The sequence below is a fragment of the Mobula hypostoma genome, chromosome 6 (genome assembly GCF_963921235.1).
Source record: "Mobula hypostoma chromosome 6, sMobHyp1.1, whole genome shotgun sequence".
NCBI lineage: Eukaryota > Metazoa > Chordata > Chondrichthyes > Myliobatiformes > Myliobatidae > Mobula > Mobula hypostoma.
In genome coordinates, this window is record NC_086102.1 from 140198338 (window position 1) to 140223997 (window position 25660).

General features: G+C 41.9%; 1 protein-coding gene across 8 annotated transcripts in view; it reads left to right on the forward strand.

Annotated features, from left to right (window-relative positions):
- LOC134348440 (melanophilin-like) overlaps nucleotides 1-25660 on the forward strand; it is a 202450-nt gene that overhangs the window by 134527 nt on the left and 42263 nt on the right. For 7 of the 8 annotated variants that reach the window (XM_063051815.1, XM_063051817.1, XM_063051813.1 and 4 more), the window contains 4 exons: nucleotides 10148-10369; nucleotides 17454-17590; nucleotides 21373-21426; nucleotides 24627-24712. In XM_063051815.1, coding sequence (XP_062907885.1) covers nucleotides 10148-10369; nucleotides 17454-17590; nucleotides 21373-21426; nucleotides 24627-24712 — 499 coding nt within the window. The remainder of the gene's footprint in view (nucleotides 1-10147; nucleotides 10370-17453; nucleotides 17591-21372; nucleotides 21427-24626; nucleotides 24713-25660) is intronic. The other variant, XM_063051820.1, reaches the window with a different exon arrangement.

Here is a 25660-nt window from a genome sequence, read left to right on the forward strand (position 1 = left end):
ATTTACTAGCAGTTGGTCCATATCTTACAATGCTTGACACTTCAAGTGCTTGTCCAGATACTTCTTAAATGTTATGAGAGTGCCTGCCTCCACCTCCACCTCAGACATTTTGTTCCAGATTGCAATCACCCTCTGGGTGAAAAATTCCTTTCTCAAACCCCTCCAATTCTCTTGCTTCTGCCTTTAAGCCATTGTGTTCTGGTCTCAGATGCCTCTGCCATGGGAAATTGTTTATTATTATCTACCTGTCAATGTCTCCCACAATTTTGAATAAGCCTCCTTCGATCCAAGAAAATCAAACACAGCTATTGAGTCTCTCATAAACTTCACAGTTCAAAATTCACAGTAGATTTATTGTCAAAGCACATATATATGTCACCAAATACTACCCTGAGAAACATTTTCTTGCAATCATTCACAGTAGAACAAAGAAATACAATGGAATCAGTGAAAAACTACCCACAAAAAAACTGACGAGCAGCCAATGTGCAAATACAAAGAAAGAAATAATAAATAAATAATACTGAGAGCATCAGTTGTCGATTCATTGAATGTGAGTCCATGGGTTATGGTCAGAGTTCAGTTCTGTGCTGTGGTGAGAGAAGTTGCCCACTCTACTTTAGGAGCCTGATGGTTGAAGGGTAATAACTGTTCCTGAACTTGATGATATGGGATCTAAGGCTCATGCAATTCCTTCCTGATGGCAGCAGCAAGAAGAGAGCCTGGCACGGATGTGGAGGCTGATGGATGCTGCTTTCTTGTGGCAGTGCTGTTTCTAGATATGCTTATTAGTGAGGAGAGCTTTTCCTGTGTTGACATGGGCTATATCCACCATGTTTTGTAGGCTTTTCCATTCTTGAGCGTTAATGGTTCCATACCAGGCCGTGCTGCAAAGAGTCAGTATACTCTCCACTGTGCATTTAGAGATGACATGCCAAAAATGCGCAAACTTCTAAGAAAGTAGAGGGCTTTCTTTGAAATGGCATTTACATGCTGGTCCCAGGACAGATCCCCCGATTTATTATGATTTGAATTTGAATTTATTGAAATCTTACATCCGTCCCAAAATGTGAGGGAGTTAAATTCTTTGCTTTATGACTCCGTCTTAATGTACAAACATGTGAAATTAGAAGTCTAATTACTTATAGAAAGAAGCTGTCCCATAGCCTGTTGGTCCTGACTTTAATGCTTTAGTACCATTTACCAGACGGAAGCACTGAAACAGTTTATGGTTGGAGTGGCTAGTGTCCCTGTTGATCTTCCAGGCCTTTTTTTACTTACCTGCTGCTGTAAATGTCCTCAGTGGAGGGAAGTTCACATCCACAGATGCACTGGGCTGTCCGCACCACTCTCTGCAGTGCCCAGCGATCAAGGTTGGAGCAGTTCCTGTACCAGGTGGTGATACAGCCAGTCAGGATGCTCTCAATGGTGCCCCTGTAGAAGCTCTTGAGGATTTGGGGGCTCATGCTGAACTTCTTCAGTCGCCTGAGGTGGAAGAGATGCTGTCGTGCTTTTTTTGCCACGCGGCCAGTGTGCACAGGCCAGGTGAGATTATTAGTCATTTGTATACCGAGGAACTTCAAACTACTCACCCTCTCAACTGCAGTCGCATTGGTGTTGATCGGGGCGAGCCTGTCTCCATTCCTCCTGTAATCCACTATCAGCTCTTTTGTTTTTTGATGTGATTATGCCCATGAACTTCAAGTTACTTGCACACTCCACCTCTGATCCCCTAATGAGCACTGGCTCATGTACCCCAACTTCTTCCTTCTGAAGTCAATAATCAGCTCTTTGGTTTTGCTGACGTTGAGTGAGAGTTTGTGGAATGGCACCATCCAACCAGATTTTCAATCTCCCTCCTACGTGCTGATTCATCCCCACCTTTGATTCAGCCAACAACAGTGGTGTCATCAGCAAACTTAAATATGGCATTGGAGCTGTACTTAGCCTCACAGTCATAAGAAAAAAGTGAGTAGAGCAGTAGTCTAAGCACACAGCCTTGTGGTGCACCTATGCTGATGGTGATTGTGGAGGAGATGACTAGGCAACATCCCAGTGAATCTCCTGTGCACCTCCTCCAATGCAAGCACATTGTTCCCATAGTGTGTTTTCATTCCATTAGCCAACTCGCAAGTTGTGCCAATGAATTGTTCCCATTACCAAATTCTCTAATTTTCTTTAATAATCTATACATGGCACTTAAATACAGTCGTACCATATGGATTAGATGGGTAAACAACAGGAATTCTGCAGATGCTGGAAATTCAAGCAACATACATCAAAGTTGCTGGTGAACGCAGCAGGCCAGGCAGCATCTATAGAAAGAGGCGCAGTCGACGTTTCAGGCCGAGACCCTTCGTCAGGACTAACTGAAGGAAGAGTGAGTAAGGGATTTGAAAGCTGGAGGGGGAGGGGGAGATGCAAAATGATAGGAGAAGCATTCCGCAGGGATCGTTCCCTACACAACTCCCTTGTCCATTCGTCCCCCCCATCCCTCCCCACTGATCTCCCTCCTGGCACTTATCCGTGTAAGTGGAACAAGTGCTACACATGCCCTTATACTTCCTCCCTTACCACCATTCAGGGCCCCAAACAGTCCTTCCAGGTGAGGCATCACTTCACCTGTGAGTCGACTGGGGTGATATACTGCGTCCGGTGCTCCCGATGTGGCCTTTTATATATTGGTGAGACCCGACGCAGACTGGGAGACCGCTTTGCTGAACATCTATGCTCTGTCCGCCAGAGAAAGCAGGATCTCCCAGTGGCCACACATTTTAATTCCACATCCCATTCCCATTCTGACATGTCTATCCACGGCCTCCTCTACTGTAAAGATGAAGCCACACTCAGGTTGGAGGAACAACACCTTATATTCCGTCTGGGTAGCCTCCAACCTGATGGCATGAACATTGACTTCTCTAACTTCCGCTAGGCCCCACCTCCCCCTCGTACCCCTTCTGTTACTCTTTTTAATGCACACATTCTTTCTCTCACTCTCCTTTTTCTCCCTCTGTCCCTCTGAATATACCTCTTGCCCATCCTCTGGGTCACCCCCCCCCCCCGTCTTTCTTCCCGGACCTCCTGTCCCATGATCCTCTTGTATCCCCTTTTGCCTATCACCTGTCCAGCTCTCGGCTCCATCCCTCCCCCTCCTGTCTTCTCCTATCATTTTGGATCTCCCCCTCCCCCTCCAACTTTCAAATCCCTTACTCACTCTTCCTTCAGTTAGTCCTGACGAAAGGTCTCGGCCTGAAACGTCGACTGCGCCTCTTCCTATAGATGCTGCCTGGCCTGCTGCGTTCACCAGCAACTTTGATGTATGTTGGATTAGATGGGTCCTAGTCGGTAACCATGGTAAAAGGAGTTGCCATTTAATGGGATAAGGATGTGCAAAATCAACCAGACTGCCTGTCCTGATTATCATTTAGTGGGCTTTCTAGCATAAAACATTAGCCACAGACAGGATAAGGAAAAATAATCATTCACAAAGATTTAATCATCTTGGCATATTATTTTACTAGAAAGGAACTGCTTTTTAGTAACAGTCCACTCCCAGAAAGATGACCTTAACCACTGTTACGAATGTTAGTGGATCAGAGAGATGGAGTCCTCATAGAACACTAACATCTCAAATATGAGAAGATGAAGACATCACAGAAAGTAGTCACTTTGCCTTTACGGCTGTGACAACTGATTTTGTATGTGCATTTGACAGCAGGCAAGTGACAGCCAAAGCATCCATATGGTGAATATGGCAGAAAGTAAAATCTCTTGAAATCTAATTTCAGGATTCATATTTTTAAAAAGAGGCATAGAAAGCAGATACAAAGTCAATACTAATGAGTCCAGATATTAAGATGGAATTAAAATGTCATTTCTTTGGCAAAGAGAAGTCTTTGAGGTGATTATATTTTTTTTTGATATTCTGAAAGAAATTGGCAGAAAAACATGTAAGTTCCTACTTGTGGAGTGAATTTACCACTAGGCAGAAGTGTGAATGAGACAGTTATAAATGGGGCTAATAAATCACTAAGGAAATGCATTGAAGCTCTCTGTGTAAATGTGGGCAAGACCCAATAGGCTGTGGCTGTATGTAAAAGTAAAATACTTTAAGGATTCTGCTGAAGAAATTGGTGCATTGTGTTGATTCCCCTCCAAGCAGGTTTTTCATGCTGCAGAAAACATGTTCCTATTATGTATTTCTAACTGATCCTAGTTATGATGAGTGCTCTGCGACGACACCGGTGCCAAGCTGTATGGGTCATAATGCCCTTCCCTTGGATAACACCGGTGTCGTGGAAAGGGGAGACTTGCGGCATGGGCAACTGCCAGTCTTCCATACAACCTTGCCCAGGCCTGCGCCCTGGAGAGTGAAGACTTTCCAGGCGCAGATCCATGGTCTCGCAAGACTAGCGGGTGCCTTTATTATTATTAGTTATGATCAGATTATGTTCCCATCTCATAATGATATTAGGACTTGATTTTTTTTTCCATAGTAGAAGATAGCCAAAGCACAAGCACCTACTTCCAATTCCCTATTTGTAATCTTTACTCCAATATATCTGTATAAATATATTTTGTAAGTCAAACATGCCTTTTGTTTAACTGTTTTGTGCATAGAGGACTGATCAGTCATATCTATTTTTATAATAGCCTACATGGCTGTGTCAATGGAAACAGTAGACAAAGATGCAATTGATTTACAGCCAGGAATCAAAGTGAGCGTGAACAAAATTGCAACGTCTAAACAGAAGCTGGCCCGGCCGAACAAATAGTGTTACAGTTGAGGCAGGGGCTCACTTACACCAGACCACAGCAGTTTTAAAGCCAGAGTTTGCAGAAAATGCATCAAAGTAAAACATAAAAAGAGCACGTCAAGCAGACAAAAATAAGAGGACTGCACAGAGAAGACAAAAAGTTAAAGAGTCAAGATGCAATTTCAAAAAGAGCACTAATCTGCACACTGTCAATAAGAAACTTGGTAATGTGAGAGTGATGCAGGACGAGATAGCCTTGAGATTTACAATGTGAGAATTAAGAACAGTCAAGCAAAAAGAAGAGAAAATCTGCAGATGCTGGAAATCCTAGCAACACACACAAAATGCTAAAGGAACTCAGCAGGCCAGGCAGTATCTCTGGAAAAGAATAAACAGTCGATGTTTTGGGCCGAGACCCTTCATCAGGACTGGATAACAAAAAGATGAATGGTAGAGTTAAAAGATGGAGGGAGGGGAGGAAGCAACACAGGATGATAGGTAAAACCGGGAAAGGGGAGGGGTGAAGTAAAGAGCTGGGAAGTTGATTGGTGAGAGAGACGGTGCTGGAGAAGGGGGAATCTAATAGGAGAGGACAGAAGGCCATGGAAGAAAAGAAAAGGGAGGAGCACCAGAGAGAGGTGAAGGGCAGGTAAGAAAATAAGGTGAGAGAGGATAAAGGGAATGGGGAATGGTGAAGGTGAGGTGGGGGCATTACCAGAAGTTCAAGAAATTGATGTTCATGCCATCAAGTTGGAGGCTACCCAGACGGAATATAAGGTGTTGCTCCTCCAACCTGAGTGTGGCTTCATCACAACAATAGAGGAGGCCATGGACGGACATGTCGGAATGGGAATGAGAAGTGGATTAAAATGGATGACCACTGGGAGATCCCACTTTTTCGGGTGGACGGAGCTTAGGAGCTCAGTGAAGCAGTCTCCCAATCTACATCAGGTCTCACCAATATACAGGAGGCCACACTGGGAGCAACGGATACAGTCTATGACCCCAAGAGACTCACAGGTGAAGTGTTGCCTCAGCTGGAAGGACTGTTTCAGGTCCTGAATGGTAGTGAGGGAGGAGGTGTAGGGGCAGGCGTAGCACTTGTTCCACTTGCAAGGATAAATGCCAAGAGGGAGATCAGTGGGGAGGGACGAATGGACAAGGGAGTTGAGTAGGGAGCGATCCCTGTGGAAAGCAGAAAGCGGGGAGGAGGGAAAGTTGTGCTTTGTGGTGGGATCCTGTTGGAGATGGCAGAATTTAAGGAGAATTATGTGCTGGACTCGGAGGCTGATGAGGTGGTAGGTGAGGATAAGAGGAACCCTATTCCTGGAGGACTGTCGGAAGGATGGGGTGAGGGCAGATGTGGCTGAAATGGAAGAAATGCGTTGAGGGGATCTTTGATGGTATAGAAAGGGAAGCCCCTTTCTTCGAAGAAAAAGGAGGACATCTCCTTCCTTTAGAATGAAAAACCTCATCCTGAGGGCAGATGTGGAGGAGACAGAGGAACTGAGAGAATGGGATGGCATTTTTACATGTAACATGGTGAGAGGACATATAGTCTAGGAAGCTGTGAGAGTCAGTGGGTATGACAAGCAAGATGGCTTGTTTTAGAAGTGCATGACAAATTAATTAAAGTGGAATTGGATACCAGCTCAGCTATTTCAGTCATTTCACAAAATGAGTTTGAACAGATTTTCAAAGATTTTAAACTGAAGCCTATAGATTTCCAACTAAAAACTTATACTGGAGAAAATATAACTCCTGTGGGAATAACATTTGTAACAGTGAAATACAACAACCAACAAGCTACATCGGGCTTGTATATGGGAAAAACAGGAGGTCCAGTATTGGGGGGCAAAATTGGTTCAGACAACTACAAATTGGTTGGAGATCCATCCATCATCTGCATGCCACTTTCTCTGTAACAACGGCAACTGAAAGCAAATTAAGAAAGGTACAGGATGATGCCACAGCCTTGTTCAAGGATAACAATGGAAAATTCAAACAGATCAAGGGAAAAATAGTGTTAAATGAAAATGCTATATCCAAGCCAGTCCAGTTTGTTATACAATCCGTTATAAAGTAGCCAGTGAGCTAGATCACATGGAGGCTGAAGGAATTTTTTCCATGGCTGAGTGGAGCCCATTTTCAAAGCCAGTGGTCCCGGTAGCCAGGAAGAATGGGTCTGTCAGGCTCTGTGATGATTTTAAGATCACCATCAACTCAGTACTGAATCAATACCTTCTGCCCAGAATAGAGGATATTTTTGAAAAACTTTCTGGAGTGAAACACTTCAGCAATGTGGACAGCTGAAGTCTACCTACAGATGGAGATGGAAGAAGAGTCCAAAGTGTTTCACCCTCCGGATGAACCGGACCTGGTGGCATTGAGGTTCATTGTCACCGAGGAGGACGTTAGAAGGGCCTTCCTGAAGACAAATCCAAGGAAGGTGACGGGCCCAGATGGCGTCCCAGGACGGGTTCTCCAGGCCTGTGCAAGTGAGCTAGCTGGAGTGTTTGCTGACATCTTCAACTGCTCCTTGTTTCAGTCTAAGATCCCCTCATGTTTTAAGAAGGCAATGATAATCCCGGTGCCGAAGAAGAGCAAGGTGGCATGCTTGAATGACTATCAACCTGTGGCTCTGACATCAATTGCTATGAAGTGCTTCGAGAGATTGGTTATGGCACACATCAACCACAGCCTACTGGTCAACCTTGAAGCTTTGCAATTCGCCTACCAGAGCAACAGGTCAATGACAAATGCCATCTCTCTGGCCCTACATTCCTCCTTAGAACACCTGGAGAATAAAGAGGCATATGTAAGGCTCCTTTTCATTGACTACAGCTCTGCCTTTAATACCATCATTCCGAATAAACTGATTCCTAAGCTCCGGAACCTGGGCCTCAGCACTCAGATCTGCAGCTGGATCTTCAACTTCCTCACAGACAGGACCCTGGCTGTAAAAATAGGGGACAAGCTGTCCTCTACAATCACTCTGAGCACCGGTGCCCCACAAGGCTGTGTACTCAGCTCCCTGCTGTACTCACTGTACACCCATGATTGTGTAGCCAAGTTTCCATCGAACTCAATATATAAGTTTGCTGATGACACCTCAATTGTAGGCCGTATCTCGGGTAATGATGAGTTTGAGTACAGAGAGGAAATTAAGAACCTGGTGGCATGGTGCGAAGACAATAACCTATCCCTCAACATCAGCAAGACGAAGGAATTGGTTGTTGACTTCAGAAGGAGTAGTGGACTGCATGACCCCATTTACATCGGTGGTGCGCAAGTGGAACAGGTCAAAAGCTTTAGGTTCCTCAGGGTCAATATCACAAATGACCTGACTTGGTCCAACCAAGCAGAGTTCACTGCCAAGAAGGCCCACCAGCGCCTTTACTTCTTGAGAAAGCTGGAGAAATTTGGCCTGTCCCCTAAAACCCTCACTAAGCACGTCACACAAACCAATCTTCCGTCCTTGGACTCACTTTACACCACACACTGTCGGAGCAGTGCTGCCAGGATAATCAAGGACTCGACCCACGCAGCCAACACACTTCTCGTCCCTCTTCCCTCCAGGAGAAGGCTCAGGAGCTTAAAGACTCGTACAGCCAGATTTGAGAACACCTTTTTCCAACTGCGATAAGACTGCTGAACAGATCCTGACCCGGATCTGGGCCGTACCCGCTAAATATCTGGGCCAGCCTCTCAGTTTTTTTGCACTACCTTACTTTCCCTTTTCTGCTTTCTATTTATGATAAATAATTTAAATTTTTAATATTTACAATCTATTTGTACTCCAGGGAGCGCAAAGCGCAGAATGAAATATCGCTGTGATGATTGTACACTCTAGTATCAATTGTTTGGCGACAATAAAGTAAAGTTTCCCATCATAAATATTTTTTGGGGTAGCATTTACACGTGCACTCTGGCAGACAACTATGGACCAGGTGCTGTAAGGCTGCCCAGGCACTCAGTTGTACTTGGATGGCATCATTGTTACTGGTAGGGATGACAAGAGATATCTCCAAAACCTCATGAGAGTGTTAAAAAGGTTAGAAGATTATGGTCACAGAGCACAACACAACAAGTATGAATTCTCTAAACCTAGTATCATTTACTGTGGTCACACCACTAATGTACAAGGATTACTCAAAAGTGTGCCGAGAAAATTCAAGCAGTGTTGGATGCCCCAAGACCAAAGGACGTATCACAGTTGTAGTCCTTTTTAGGATTTGTCAATTGCTATAACAGGTTCCTGCCAAACCTGGCTACTGTGCTCTACCCCTTGAACTCATTACTACAGAAGAAATGGCAATGGACAAAGCCATGCGAGGTGGGTTTCAAAAAGGTAAAGGAAATAATAACGTCAGACACTGCTCACACAATATGATCCACACATCCAGAAGAAAGGTGTTCAGATCTATCAGAACCACTTCCTGCAGTTCCTGAGTCAACTCCTATAAACACCACAAGCGAAAGACCAGAACACAAATTGTTTCACAGACACAAGTCTCAATTGCCAAGCAGAGTCAATCCCCTTGTCAAGAATAATGTTATCTCAGGAGTAAGAAAGCCTCCACAGTGATTAAATCTTTATCCCTGAATGGGGCAATTTAAAATTTATTATGCTGTGGATGTCTGTGTAGTATTTGTGTTATAAAGTATACTGTGTCTATAGTTGAAATGCTTTCGCTGTTGAGTTCATAGCTAAACAGGGAGGAGTGTTGTGTATTTAATATTTCAGTAATATTTGAGTAATATTCTAAGTATATTGTTTGATTAAGCTTTCTTTATTTGTTTAAATAATTCATTACGGGTTGTACGTAATGCATACATCATAACACTACCAAGAAAGTTTTGAAAAAGATCCTCTATTCGGGCCAGAGAGTATTGATCTACTCTCAGTATTGACTCACATTCCCAGCTTCTTGTTTCCTCTGAATTAGTTTTATGCTTTGGAGTTACGAAACAGCAGGTATCTGGTTCTACAAATTTTAAAAACTGCTTAGAATATGCATCACACTTTCATATGCAAGGCTGGATTTTCCTTCATTTTAACAGGGTTTTTACACAGTTACTTTACACACTAATTCCTTGGGAATTTGGGTTGCAAGCTCAGGCAATCCTAAAGGAATTTGCACCCGAATTCCTTATCAGTCCTACAAATACACAAATTTTACTTTCCCTCAGTTTGGGAACAACATTGTACACAGTGTTTAATATTTACTTTTCTATGAAAACCATCAGATTGCAGAATGAATTGTGCATTGCATCAGACTCCATGTCAGATCTTCTGATAAGTGCATCTATTTTTCTTTTGGTTTGACTCACTCACCTTTTTCTCTATATCTCCACCCTGTCCTTTTACCTTCTGTCCTATCATCCAGGGAACTGAAATGTAAGATTGAGGAAGAAAGGTTTAAAAGGAAGTTTCTAACAAGGCAAGTGAAATTTAATGAAGGCCATTGCATTCTCTGCCTGGAACCATTTCAATTTTTGATGAATGGCAAACGTCGATGTCTGGATTGTTCTCTCAACACCTGCAAAAGGTGTAGCAAATTCAACAAAAAAGAATATGGCTGGGTGTGTGATTCCTGTCGGATTGTCAGGTGAGAAAATGCATAAAACCTGTCATCTTTATGCATGAACCACTTGTACCTTTCTCCCTGTTCAGAGTTTCCCTGTTCTTAATGCATGGTCACCTCAAGTTTTCTGCACTCCCATGCAATACCCTTTTTTAATGCAGGTACCTTTCATATACAAACAAGTGTAGCCAATTAACTCACACCCCCTTCCCGCCCCCCACATCTGCTTCTGTAATCAATAACATTGTAGCTGATCTAACTCGTAGTGTATTTTTTCTATATTAACCCCATACAGAATCTGTTAATCTTTTTATTATGAAAGCTTGCTTATGTGCTCTAGGTTTTTTTTTATTCCTCACGGAATTGAATGATTGGGAGAATTGGGACCTGCTCTTCAGGGTGAGGTGAAAATCAGGGGTAAGATTGAGGTTTGGGAACTGAGTTTGATATTTTGTAAGAGTAGGAATTAAGGGTAAAGCATGAGACAAACGTCATGGAGTTCACAATCCAGCAGTCTGTTCATCAAATTTGCTTTTGTATTAATTACATCAACGTTTATGCCAGATTTTGTAAAAGACCAAAGAACTGATTGTGGACTTCAGAAAGGGTAAGCCAAGGGAACACACACCAGTCCTCATAGAAGGATCAGAAATGGAATGAGTGAGCATTTTCATGTTCCGGGGTGTCAGTATCTCTGAGGATCGATCCTGGACCCAATATATCGATGCACCTGCGAAGGAGGCATGACAGCATCTATATTTCATTAGGATTTTGAGGAGATTTGGTATGTCACCATAGGCACTTACAAATTTCTACATATGTAACATGGAGAGCATTCCAACTGGCTGCATAACCGTCTGGTATAGTGGGGGTGGAGGGGGGCAATGCACAAGATCGAAATAAACCGCAGAGAGTTGTAAGCTTGGACAGCTGCATCATGAGCATTAACCTCTAGTATTGAGGTCATCTTCAAGGAGTGATGGCTCAAGAAAGTGGCATTCATCATTATGGACCACTATTACCCAGGTTATGCATTGCCCCCCATCAGGAAGGAGGTACAAAAGCCTGAAAGCACACACTCAACCATTCAGGAACAGCTTCTATCCCTCTGCTATCCACTTTCTGAATGGACATTGAGCCCATGAGCACTACTCAGTATTTTTTTATTTTTGCAGTATTATTTAATTTAACGATTTTATATACTGAGTACTATATATTTTTTTACTGTAATTCACGTATTTTCCATTATTATGTATGGCATTGTACTGCTGCACAAAGACAACAAACTTCACAACATAGTGTGGAGCACTGCTCTACCTTGCTGAGGCCAGGTGGCAACTCTCAGACACCTCCTCATCCCCACCCCTTGAAGAGGACCACCCCCAACTCTGGACCATCAGAAATCTGTCTCTGACACCATCACTGATCTCATCAGCTCTGGAGAACTCCCATCTACTGACACCAAACTCATAGTTCCCTTACCCCACACTGCTCACTTCTACCTCCTACCCAAGATCGACAAACCTGACTATCCAGGTAGACCCATTGTCTCTGCCTGCTCCCACCTCACTGAACTCGTTCCATTCTATCCCCTTTGGTTCAGTCCCTTCACACCCACATCGGCGACATTTCTCATGCCCTCGATCTGCTCAATTCCCTGGCCCTGACCGCTTCACCTTCACCATGGATGTTCAGTCCCTATACACTTCTATCCTCCATCAAGAAGGCCTCTAAGCTATCCGCTTCTTTCTTGATAAAAGAACCAACCAATTCTCCTCCACCACCACCACCACCCTCCATCTGGCAGAACTGGTCCTCACCCTCAACAATTTTCCTCCCACTCCCTCCAGATTCGAGGGGTAGCCATAGGCACTCGCCTGGGCCCCAGTTATGCTTGCCTCTTCATTGGCTACAGAGAACAGTCCATGTTCAAAGCCTTCTCTGGTAACCCTGCCCAACTCTTCCTCCGCTACATTGACGACTGCATTGGTGCTGCCAGTTGACTGTGCCTCTAGCTTCCACCCTGCCCTTAAATTCATTTGGCCCACTTCTGACACCTCCCTCCGCTTTCTCCACCTCTCTGACTCCATCTTTGGAGATAAACTGTCAACCAACATATTTTATAAGCCTACTGATCCCCACAGTTATCTTGACTATACATCTTCCCACCCTGTTTCCTGTAAAAATGCTATTCCCTTTTCTCAGTTCCTTTACCTTTGCCGCATCTGTTCCCAGGATGTGGCTTTCCTTTGCAGGACATCTGAGATGCCTTCCTTCTTCAACGAATAGGGTGTCCCTTCCTCTTCTATTGATTCTGCCCTCACCCATATCTCCTCCATTTCCCGAACATCCACATTCACGCCATCTTCCTGCTGCCTTAACAGTGATAGAATTCATCTTGTCCTTATCTACCACCCCATGAGACTCCACATCTAACAGATCATCCTCCGCAACTGCCGCCGTCTCCAATGGGATCCTACCACTCAAAATACCTTTACCTTCCCACCCCTGCATTCCTCCAGGTTTGATCCCTCCTTGAATCCCTTGACATCCCTTGTCCCCACTAAACTTCCTCCCGGCACTTAACCCTGCAATGGGTCTAAGTGCCACCCCTCCCTCATCTCCATTCAGAACTTCAAACAGTCCTCCCAGGTGAGGCAAAACTTCACCTGCAAATCTGCTGGGGTCGTCTATTGTGTCTGGTACTCCCGATGTGGCCTTCTCTACATTGGTGACACCAACCGTAAATTGGGAGACCGCTTCGTCAAATACCTCCGCTCCACCCACCCCAAGCGGAACTTCCCGGTGGCCGAACATTTTAATTCCAATTCCCATTCCCATTCAAACATGTCAGTCCTTGGCTCCTCTTGCGCCAAAATGAGACCACCCTCAGGTTGGAGGAGTAACACCTTGTATTCCATCTGAGCAGCCTCCCACCTGGTGGCATAAATATAGATTTCTCCTTCAAGTAAAAAAATACTCTCTCCCACTCCCCTCATCCTCTATTCCCTATTCTGGCCTTTTACCACTTCTCTCCCTGGGTCCCCTCCTCTGTCCCTGTCTCCTATGGTCCACTCTCCTCTCCTATCAGATTCCTTCTTCTCCAGCCCTTCACCTTTTCCACCCACCTGACTTCATCTGTCACCTTCCAGCAAGCCTTCTTCCCCACCCCCCACCTATTTATTCTGGCTTCTTCCCTCTTCCTTTTCAGTCCTGAGGAAGGGTCTCGGCGTGAAATATCGACTGTTTATTCATTTCCATAGATGCTGCCTGACTTACTGAGATCCCCCTGTATCTTGTGGGTTGTATTGGCATGTCGGCACGCTTTTAATTTTTTTTTTATATTTGATACAGTGTAGAATAATAATCATCAGTGAACCTGATGAGTTTAAAAGGGAGCACAAGAAACAGGGCCCTACTGAGTTTAAAGGGAGTGCAGGAAACAGCCTCAGTGAGTTTAAAGGAAGAACAGGAAGCGCAGCTCCGGTGAGTTTAAGGGAACCATTGGAAATAATATCTGATGATTTAAAGAGAGCGAAGGAGATGCAGATTAAGTAGTTTAAAACGTAGCTTGGCAACTGAGGCTCCAATAAGTTCAAAGGAAACAACAGCAGGTGAGTTTAAAGGGAGCATAGGGAACATGGCCTGGTGAGTTTAAAGGGTGAAAGACAACATGCGAAAAGGGGTCCTGGAGTGTTTTCATATCTAATATTACTGATGTCACTTTAAGAATTGTGTTATATGACCAACTGCTCTCTGTTCTTTCCACGTTGTCTAATGTGGAACTTGCCAGAGAGCCTCTGTCTCTGTGAGAGTATGAAAATTGTTTTCTTTTATATAATAAAGTACCTGAGATATTAGTTTGATTTATTGACTAGTTTCCAATATCTTAGAAAGAAGGAAGTATATACCTAATCACGAAATCTCTCAAAGTTTTGATTGCTTCATACCCATTGCCATAAGTCAAATTTGAAGAAACAGGAGATAGAATATCGGCCTCAGTAAATCAGTACAAATCGGGAAATACAACTTCGGTCTCAGTAAATCAGTACAAATCATATTCAAGATGTTAATTGAAAGGAATTTGATTACATTTCCTATTGCATTTAACATTAAAATTTTAATTTATACCCTTAGAAGCAAGATTAATCCAGGAGTGGAATTATTTGGGTGAAATCAGTTCAGTCAGTTTTGATACATTTGGTGCAAAATGAGGAAAATTGAATGCATTTGGATTACGGGCACAAGTAACTAGTACCTATTTTGCTTACTGTTACGAGGTTGCAAGATGTCTTGTTTCAAACAGTAGAGAGAATTAAGGTCTGGTTTTCTGGTCAGAGAGAGAATTAAGGTCTGGTCAGCTGAAAACAAGTCTGTAATGTGTCCTTGATAGATATGTAAAGTGCTGTGCAGCACCTTAACAGAAATTGTCCTGTAGCTTGATCACCATCTTGTGGTGGGATGATAGAACGCCTGTCTGTAAATGAAACATGCTGATCTTCATTTCTAATCAGATGGAATTTTTATTGGACTTTCAATATTGTTCAGTCTGCTCAATATTCATTATTTTTCTTGAATCCAATATAATAACTGTCTGTTGTTCTTCTAAACTTTCTTTACCTCCCAAGCTCCAAATACGTTGTCCTGCATGTTGTTTTACTTCCTTATTTATTTCTCTCTAACCCCTTTTATGGATGTGAAAAACTTTGAACTTCAGTGCCTCTTTCGCGTGACCTTTCTGTTACAAGCTGTTAATTCAAAAGGGCCAAGTTTGTGATTTCTTAGGTGAGATCTAAGAAATTTCACCTAAATTTTGCCTCCCTTTAATTCACCAAGAGTTTCTCTCTGCCTCATTAAATTTTGTCATAGATTTATACAATATGGAACTAGTCCTTTTGTCCAGGTCATCCAACCCAACAGCTGTACTGTTCTGTGCTAGACCATTTGCCTGCATTTGGCCCATATCTCTTTAAACCTTTTCTAATCATGAGCCTGTGCAAACGTCCTTTGAACATTGTAATTGCACCTGCCTCTAACATTTCTGCTGGCAATATAATTCACATACCCTCCCATTCTGTGTGAAAAACATCAAATCCCCTTTTAAGTTTTTCCCCTCTCATCTTAAATCAGCGTCCTCCAGTTTTAGGCACTCCCTACCCATCTACCCTCCCTGTGACCATCCACTTTATCTATAGTAACACACACAAGCTGCTGGAGGAACTCAGAACCTATGGAAAGGAATAAAGCGTCAACTTTTTGGACTGAGTCCCAATGAAGTCTTGGCCTGAAACATCGACTGTTTATTCCTCTCCATAGCTGCTGCCTGACCTGCTGAGTTCCTCCTGCATTTTGTATTTTGTACTCTGGATTTCCAGCAACTGCAGAATCTCTTGTGTTCACCTTATCTATAACCTTCATGATTTTATAAACTTCTATAAGGTCACGTCTATCCCCCGCAGCCTATCTAGTCTCTTCTAACTTAAGCTATCCAGCCCCAGCAACACTCTTGTGAAGCTTTTGTTTGCACCCTCTTTAGTTTGAGTAAAATATTCCTATAGTAAATCGAGGGTTGCCTGTTAACAGCATCACTACCTACCTCTGTAATGAATTTATTTGATTTCAAACCAACCAGAAATGCATTTCTAAACATTTTAAATGAAGTTTCAACTAGGTTGTAAACTGAATTCCTGTTAAATCATAAAATGGAATTCTGTATTAGAATTGGTTTATTGTGGAATTACTTTCTTATTGTCATAGAATACATACCAAATCATTACACAATAAGATAAAGATAAAATGATAACAAAATGCAGAATAAAGTGTTGACAAAGAATTTACATTATGAAGAATAGAACAATAATAATCTAAATAATGAGTGGATTTGCAGAGAGCAGCTTACAAGTTGCCATGCTCCAGCCCGATCTTGATTACTTATGTTACCCGCTTTGAAACATGTTGAACTGTAGCTAATAAAATTCTGGATCCTTTGAACAATGAATGTGTCTTATTTTGCATAGCATGTCGAGTTTCGGAAAATCAAACAGTCACCATGGGCAAAATTGTGTTGGCAGTGGCTGCTAAAGGGAATGGCCATTGCTGTGAGTGTCTGTTCTGTTCTAAGACACTGATTGATTTTAAACATTACATGAAACTATCTGAAGAGCAGCAGCAAGATCTCTCAATTTTCTGTCTGATCCAACACCTATAAATATATATATTAATGGCCAAGTACCTCCATGTTGATGTGTTCTACACAGAACAGTTGTGATGTTCACCCACAAATATTAAGTGAGTAATGTACTTCCATTACTGTGTGCATCTAGAATCACTGCTCACATTCTATCTTCAATTGTAGTGATGTGAAGGTTGGTGAGGAAGCAGATAACATTTGTTTTCATATCTGCAGAATGGCACTTCTGATTTTACAATACTGAGCTAGGAGATAAACCTACATTAATGTGTTCAATTCCTGGCAAAGAATACACCGTTCTGATTGAGTATCTCGAGTGAAACCAGTTGACCAACGCCATGTACAATTCCTGAAGCCAGGCTCTGTTAATGCCTAATTAAATTTAAGGATTATAATGCTCCATAACTTCACACAGAAGAATAATTTGCATAGTGATTTCTTATCTAAAGAACGCTCATGTCGAGCCAGCCAGGTTTTGGATCAGTTGATTTTTTTTGAATCGTTAGGTTAGTCAGGAAGAAAAAATCCTCCTGATTTTGCAGTGCAGCTGGACCCTGTGCATAAAGCCCCAAATTCATTCCTTGAGATAATTAAGAGGTAATTATGCAGAATCTGACATCTTAAAAGTCTGTTGACTGCAGGAAGAAAAGACAACTGAAAAGTAAGAAAATTGGACCAAGATTTGCAACGCTGATGTTTATGGAAATGAAAAGACAACTTGAGATGCATGAAAGAGAGTGAAGCTATATTTGGTACCGTAGGAGTAAATTTGGCAAAAAAAATTTGGCACTCGGTTCTTGAAGACACATCATGCCATTAAGAGTTGGAACTGATGGTGCTGCATCTGAGTAATTTAAACATGGATTTTTGCCAAAGAATTAACTTCTGGTCGTAAATTCAACCGTGTGTTTTTTTCAGGATTGTGAAGACTGGGTCACTGGACTGGTTTTATAACCATGTGAAGTCTCGTTTCAAAAATTTTGGCAGTGCCAAGGTGATGCACTCTTTGAATAAAAGGCTTCAAAGTGGAGAAAAGTATCCCCTACCGCACCTAGGTATGCTTTCATTCCTTCTGACTGTGGTTATCACAATCTATCTAATGTTACTTTCCAAACAACAATCCAGTTCATGTTTTTGAATGAACTGCGTTAAGAAACTGAACAAAGATAAAATGAATGATGATGATGATAAAAATTAAGTAGCAGAGACTTTCATTAAATGAAGGAGAAGAATCATAAGTTTTCAATGATGTGTCTATTTATTCATCCGAGATATCTTAAAGTATTTTGGTCTAAATTTTCTAATGTTGGCTATTGTGTACACTAGATAGTTAATGTGGAATGCATATTTAATGTGGAATCCATTTTAAAGAGCTCACATCAAGGTAAACTTCAGTATTTCTTACTAATGGTAATCTTATAGCACAATAGGGCCAGACAACTCAGGACACTGAATATTCCCAGAGTGAGTAGCCAAAGCTGAATGTATCAGTGACATGGGTAGGAAAAGAAGTAAGGTCCTAAGGAGTTTGGAAGAATCTTTAAAAAAAAAATGGAACCTCAAGAGTTGTAATCTCTGAATTACTCCTGATGCCACCTGCCAGTGTTGGAAGGAATTGGAAGACATGGCAGATGAGTGCACGGCTGAAAAGCTGGAACAGGATAGAAAAATTCAGATTCTTCGGCCATGAGATCTCTTCTAGGGCAGAGGTGACCTGTACAAAAGGGACAGGTTGCACCCGAACTGAAGTGGGGCTCATAATCTAGCAGCATCTAAACTAGTGATTCCTAATGGGGACAGTACCACCCCAAAGGGGCAATTACATGTCCTAAGGGGACATTAGGGGAAATAGAAGTCACTGGGGGCCATTCAAGATTCTTGGGGGGCTAACTTGAGGCATGAGACCTGACTGACCGTGTCAACTCGCTGTCATTGTCAACATCTGCTAGGCATTCCCAGTTTGTGTTAATTTTTTATTTTAATTTAGCCTGTTAATGATAGATTGATATGTACAGTGCGATCTCTATGAGTCTGAAGGCAGTGAAGCCTTGAATTCTAATCCTAAGACACCAAAACTACAGAAAGTGTGTCAATACAATGTTACATATTTGGAGCAACACACACAAAATGCTGGAGAAACTCAGCAGGCCAGGCAGCTTCTATGGAAAAAAGTACAGTCGACATTTTGGGCCGAGACCCTTTAGCAGGACTGGAGGAAAAAAGGTGAGGAATCAGAGTTAAAAGGTGGTGGTGGGGGGGGAGGAAGAAACACAAGGTGATCGAAGAGGCCATGACTGACATGTCAGAATGGAAAAGAGAAGTGGAATTAAAATGGATAGCCACTGGGAGATCCCGCTTTTTTTTGGCGGGCGGAGTATAGGTGCCTGGTGTAACAGACTGAGGCAAATCATAGATGTATATCATACAGCACAGAAAAAGGCCCTTCGGCTCAACTTGTCCATACTGACTGAGATGCCCATCTAAGCTTGTCCCATTTGGTTGTATATGGTCCATGTCCCTCTAAACTTCAGTTATCCTCATAGCCCATTTCGTCTCTCCTTCTGGCCCATTTACTCTTGTAAACACACCTCCCTATTCCTTAGAACTCTGCTAAACTGAAGGAGCCTATTTAACTTCAAACGTCTGCAAAGGCTCCACCTAAATTTGTCCCCAAGTTCATTGCTCTTTCCTTAGAGACCTGAATATTGCTCCTTTTCACTCAGAGTTCTGATTCCTTCCAGCCTACTGTGAATACTACCAGAGAATGCTGAAATGCTCAGCAGGTCGAGCACCATATTTATTAACCTTGATAAAGAGGTTGACGCAAACAAGTCCAGCAGTCTGGACAGGTGCGGGAAGGACGGGGAGAAAAGAAGAGTTGCCAGGCTAAATTGCATTCATTCTAATATAAGAAACCTGACATGCAAGGCAGATGAACTCAGGGCATTGAAAGGTATAGTACATGGGCCTGGGGTATTATAGCTATTACAGAAACATGGTTAAGGATGGGCAGCTTAATGCTCTGGTGTACAGATGCTACAGGCATGATTGAGGTGAGTGTAAGAAAGAATGGTGAATTCCTTTTTTAATTAGAGAATTTATCATGTACATAGAGGGGATATTTTGAGGAATAGTTATCTGAGGTTTTATGGTGGAACTCAGAATTAAGATGGGTGTGATTACTTTGATGGGATTATATCAGAGCCCCCCCCCCCCGCCCCAATAGTCAGCGAGAATTAGAGCAACAAATATGGAGACAGATTGTAGATAACTGTAAATATAATAGGGCTGTAATAAAAGGTGATTTTACATGAAGAGTTGATTATCCACTTAATAGAAGCTTCAATAGAACAAAGTATGGTAGAAAAGAGGAATATATTGCCTGAGCTGATGAGAAGGCTTCACTTAAGTAGTTCTTATTGTCACTCAGCCTGGTCTCTGTAAAGGTCATGAAGTTGATACTAAGACATTATCAAAGAAAACCTTGTCTGTGACCCACACAGGGCAAGTAGCAAGGTCACATTAAATGGGGAGCTACAGGAGCTTTCCATATAGAAGATATGAATGCAGTAAGGTCAGGGATGATAGAAAATGATAGAGGTTGAAATCATTTAGTACAGTGGTAGCGGGGTGGAAGGAGGAAGCAAGAGACACAGCAGTGAATGAGTCTCAGTGAGAAAATTTGATCTTCCTTAGCTAGGTAGTAGAGAATGAGCATTTAAATGAACTGTGCAAGGGTGGAATAGGGTGAGAAGATCAAAGAAGGAAAACTCTCCAGAAGAGCAGAGGGATAGATAAAGGAGCAATTTTATGATGAGTACTGAGTTATCATTATGGAAGTTGATGGAAGAGGGGGTGGGTGTGGTGGAGAGGCAGTATTACTGTTAGTTTGGAAGTACAGCCAGCTGCAAAGGAATCACTTGAAAAGAGCTTATTGTCATTCTTCATCCTGGGTTCACCAAGAGTGTGAAGGTGATCAAATTGGAAAAGCACTATGGAAGCAGATAAAGCTGTAGATCCTACAAGGTCAACAGTAACTTGTGTGAGAGAAGCAGGAGGGAAATGGACACTGATGGGGCCCACAGACCATTCAGACCTCCCCCCAACCCCAGATTCTACCACCCAACTACACTGGAGATTACTTAGAACAGTTAATAATCTACCAACCTACACATCCTTGAGATGTGGCAAGGAGCAGATCACTCAGACCAAACCCACGTAGTTTCAGAGAGAATGTGCACGGTCCACACAGCCAGCACAGAAGGTCAGCATCAGACCCATGTTGTTGGAACGATAAGGCATCTGCACTACTTGCTGTGCTACACTGCTACCCCATTTTTCTACATCACGTTACATCCACCTTCTTCTCATCCTCTCACTCAGCTTGGTTGTATTCTGTTGATGTGTTTTTGTATCCCATTCCTACCCAGCTTTGTACCATCAGAAAACATGTAAACTTGGAAAAATAATACTTGGTACAAACTGTTGATACATGTCAGGAATAGTTGGGGCCCAGGTATTGATAATACATTCCTGGAATTAATTTGGGATTTTAATATTACACCACATGTTGAAATAGTGCCAATTTTTCTGGAATTTCACTAGATTGGGTTGGACAATATTTGGTGGTATTTGTAGCTGGTTTCAACTGGAGCAGTCTTTCCAATTTTCTTGTTGGGCAAAATCTAGGCCCTATTTCTTCCTGAAATATGGCTCTGTTAAGTGTTTTAAAGCTTTTGCCAAGCAGTCATTGGAATTGTATCTTGTGGTACAATTAACTATCATATTGAGGAAAAGAGTTAAAATTTTATTAAATTTTATTTGTTATCTCTCACAGATTCACAAAGTGAAGAAGGTGAATTTGACGATGGATCAGACAGTTATTTGCAAGGTGAATAAGCAACAAAACATTTTATTTGTTTTCCACTTTACAGCAATCCTTTGACACGAGCATCTGACTCCTGGGTAGTAGCCAGAGTTGACCCCCTCATCACCACTCAGTACTGCATCCCCAACTTCTGAGTGTAGCCCAGACTCCTGGGTCCAGCTCCCATTAACACTGATCAGGATCATAATTCATGGCAGAAAGGGCAAACAATAACACTGAATTAAATGTATACCTGTGGACTATCTTATCAATGAGATCTAGTGTGACATTGAATGTTGAAGACATGCAGTCATGAGAGGCATGATATAAATATGATTTTTTCCACAATTGAGAAAAGAACCTTAAACAAGATTAGATATACTGGATATACAGCATAGAAATTATCCATTCAGTATAACTTTACCACACTGTGGTTAATGCTCCATGAGTGCCCTCTACTTACCCCACCTAAATCTATAAGCAGAACTCTCTAGTTCCTTTTCCTCCACATGCACACTCTCCCTCCAAAAAAAAATCCTATAATACTCATTTCACACACTTCCTGCAGCAGTAAATTCATTTTCTCAGCACTTTCTAAATAAGTATGTTGCTTTTCCTGAATTCTCACTTGGATTTCTTGCTGAGCCACATAATTAGAGTCTTGAATACTGTTCTGCACAAATGGAAATATTCTCTCTGCATCTTTTTTTTTTACAGAACCCTTCTTAATTATAAAGATATTAGGTCACTCCTCAGTCTTTTCTCGAGAGAAATGAAACCCAGTCTGTTGAAGTTGAAGTTTAATGATCATTCAACCGTACATAAATACAGCCAAACAAAACAGCATCCCTCTGGGGCCAAGGAGCAACACACATTACAAATAGCGTAAAGCACACTGCACATTACACAAACAGCACATATGGTTACGATTTCGGAAAAACATATAGTTGCAAAGAAGAAAAAATAATCTAGTCCAAGTCCCTAAGTGGCATGACTGCAGAATGGACAGTAAGTTGTCCTGGTCCAGCTTGTTCTTCTACCGAGCAAACATCGGAGGATATGTATACTCTTGTCTTTACGGTATTATCCTTGAAAATCTTCTCTGTATCCTCTCCAGTGTATTTATATATTTACCATAATATAGGCAACAAAAATATACACAGTTCTCTCAATAAGCTCTAAGCAAGATTCAAACTGGGCAGCATGAACATCGATTTCTCGAACCTCTGGTAATGCCCCCCTCCTTCACCATTCCCTATCCCCTTTTCCCTCTCTCACTTTATCTCCCTGCCCACCCGTCACCTCCCTCTGGTACTCCTCCCCCCTCTTCTTTCTTCCAAGGCCTTCTGTCCTCTTCTATCAGACTCCCCTTTCTCCAGTCCTGTATCTCTTTCGCCAGTCAACTTCCCAGCTCTTTACTTCATCCCTCCCCCTTCAGGTTTCACCTCTCACCTTGTGTTTCTCTCTCCCCTCCCCCATCTTTTAAATCTACCCCTCAGCATTTTTGCTCCAGTCCTGCCAAAGGGTCTCAGTCCGAAACATCGACTGTACTTTTTTCCATAGATGCTGCGTGGCCTGCTGAGTTCCTCCAGAATTTTGTGTGTGAAGCAAGATTTAATGCATATTTAACATAATTTACCTATTTTTAATTTCTATACCTTCAAAACTAAGTCCTCATGCTCAGTTTGCATTTTAATGGCCTTATTAACCTGTGGCATAAATATTAGTGACTGGTACTTTTGTACTTCCTGAATCTCCTTTGTTCTCTAACCCACCTAGACATCCTTTCCTTCCTATTGCCTTCCTGCTTTTCTGACTAAAATATGTTATCTTGCTTTGTTAAACCTTATATGCTAATTATTTTCCAATTCTGCAAGTTTATTAATGTAGTAGTTTGTGGGCATCTTCCTCCATACTGATTTTCCCCTCTCAATTTGGTATGATCCATAAATTTAGAACTTGTGTTTTTGATGACAGAGTTCAGATCATGAACAGGAGTGGATTCAGTACTGATCCTTATGGAACACTACCCCACTGTCTTCACTGTAAATACCTACCCTCTACTCACACTCTGTGCTCTCTTGAGTTGAAGCTCACAAGCAACTCGTTCTGCTATTTGTCCCTGTCTCTGCGCTCTTTAACCTCATTCGTTAGGGTTTTATGGGTACCTTGTCGAAGGCTTCTGAAAATTAGACAGATTTCATCCACTGCATTCCTGTTGTCACCCAAAAAAAAATCCTTGTTATGATTAGTCTTCAGTGATGTTCAGCACTGTAACACTCAACATAAAATGCTGGAGGAACTCAGCAGGTCAGGCAGCATCTATGGGAAGGAATAAACAGTTGATGTTTCAGACCGAGACCCTCCGTCCGGGTCCAGATCACAATCACCTGTTTTATTCTGCCACATGAAATCAAGAATAACCACAATGAGTCCTGGCTATCATTGCTTCTACTGCCCTGTTGCCGATTGCTGTAACAGTAATGGCAAGGTTTCATTCATTTGCAGTTCACCTAATTGTGAATGAAAGATACGCAGGCTCCTGATAGATTCAAATATACTCCACCCCCTTACCTAAATACTTTACCCCTCTTAGTACTGCTTAAATACTTCTTAAAAACTCTGAACCCCCTGCCCCATCCACCCTCTCCACACACATAGTCTCTTGTGGATCTCTTTCTCATCTTCGATCAGGGCACTGGACACTATCCTGCAAAGTGTTTCTCTGAATTAGAAAGGACTTTCTGCTGAGAGCTCCTGTTTCACTGTATTCTCCACAGTCTACTATCAAGTTGGTGGCTGCTTCATATGCCAGGTCAGATAAAATGGATTGATATTTCTGCTTAATTAAAAGCCCCCCCGACCTTCTCCCCCACCACCCCCCCCCCACCAACCTTTGCTCACAACAGGACCAGAAGTTGTCTTAATTTTATTGTGTTCACCAATTAGACATGGAGTTGGTTTCTTCCAGTTTGCATCAATCATTTGTATTGGATCCTGTGAAATGGCCCAAGTATGTACTGTCTGATTTAGTGTATGTGTCAGAGGAAGACTACCACGCTATTAAACCATAAGTGAAATTGATCTTCAATATTATTCTTCTGAAGTTCACCACTCTACGTGATCCCAGAACACACGGCTTTATATGGTGTTGACGTTTCACAGCAAGAATACATTTGCAGCATTATTGATGTGTTTTTCTCTGCTGTTTTTCTTACCTGTAGGTGGATACGATCCACAGATGATGGCAGAGGTCATTGAAGAGGATGAAGATACTTTAGATAACTCAGAAGTTCAGCACTATAGTACAGTAATATCCCTTCCACTGTTCGCTTTTGAAAATATCACTAATTTCTACAATAAGCTTTTACTTTAGACATTGAACTGTGACTTCTTTAATCACGCTGTTTACATTTATTACCGGAGATGTTGGCCAACAATTCCAAGTACAAGATATATAAATAAGTGCAATATTGCTAAACCAATTGCAGTGCTCGAGATGGAGCCTTAATTGAGGCAAGTGTAAAAATATCTTGTGCAAAATATAGTCCAAGGAAAATCATGGCAAGGAAATAAATTGATATGCACTTAAGCTGAATTGGCATTACTATGAACTAAAAGCCATAAGAGCATCATGTATTGAAAGGAAAATTAGCAGTTTTATATTCCACGCTGATAGAAAGTATTTCTTACAAATCCCTTGCTGTATCTGGTTCTACTGCGAGATAAGAACATAAGAAATAGAATCAGGAATATACCATTTTACCCCTCATCATGTTGTATTGCTCCAATGTACAATAAAATCATAGCTGTTAAATATACTCAACATCTGAACCTCCATAGCCATCTTGGGCAGAGAATGCAAACTGATGTTTTAACATAAATTGGATACAAATATTGGAAATAAAGGTCACTTCCTGCAGGCCCTCTTTCAGAAGAATATCTTTTTGTAGACAACCCAGAAAATATTCCAGCTGTGTCCACACTAGGGCTCTGTACAGCAATCCAGTTCCTCTTTCGTTTATCTGGCTTGTATAAGTAACAATTTTCCCAATATCCTTCGACTTGGTTTGTGGAATTAACTACAAAAGTTCCAATATTTACATTTAGTATCTCTAAGTAACTTCTTTTCCATATCTCTATATCTGTTTGTATTATCAGCTTTTTTTCATTTATACCAACATCAGTATCTTATTTATATTACTTGTTCTGTTTGCCCACCTTATATAAGCAACATCTTTTTTCCAGTCTCTTAACA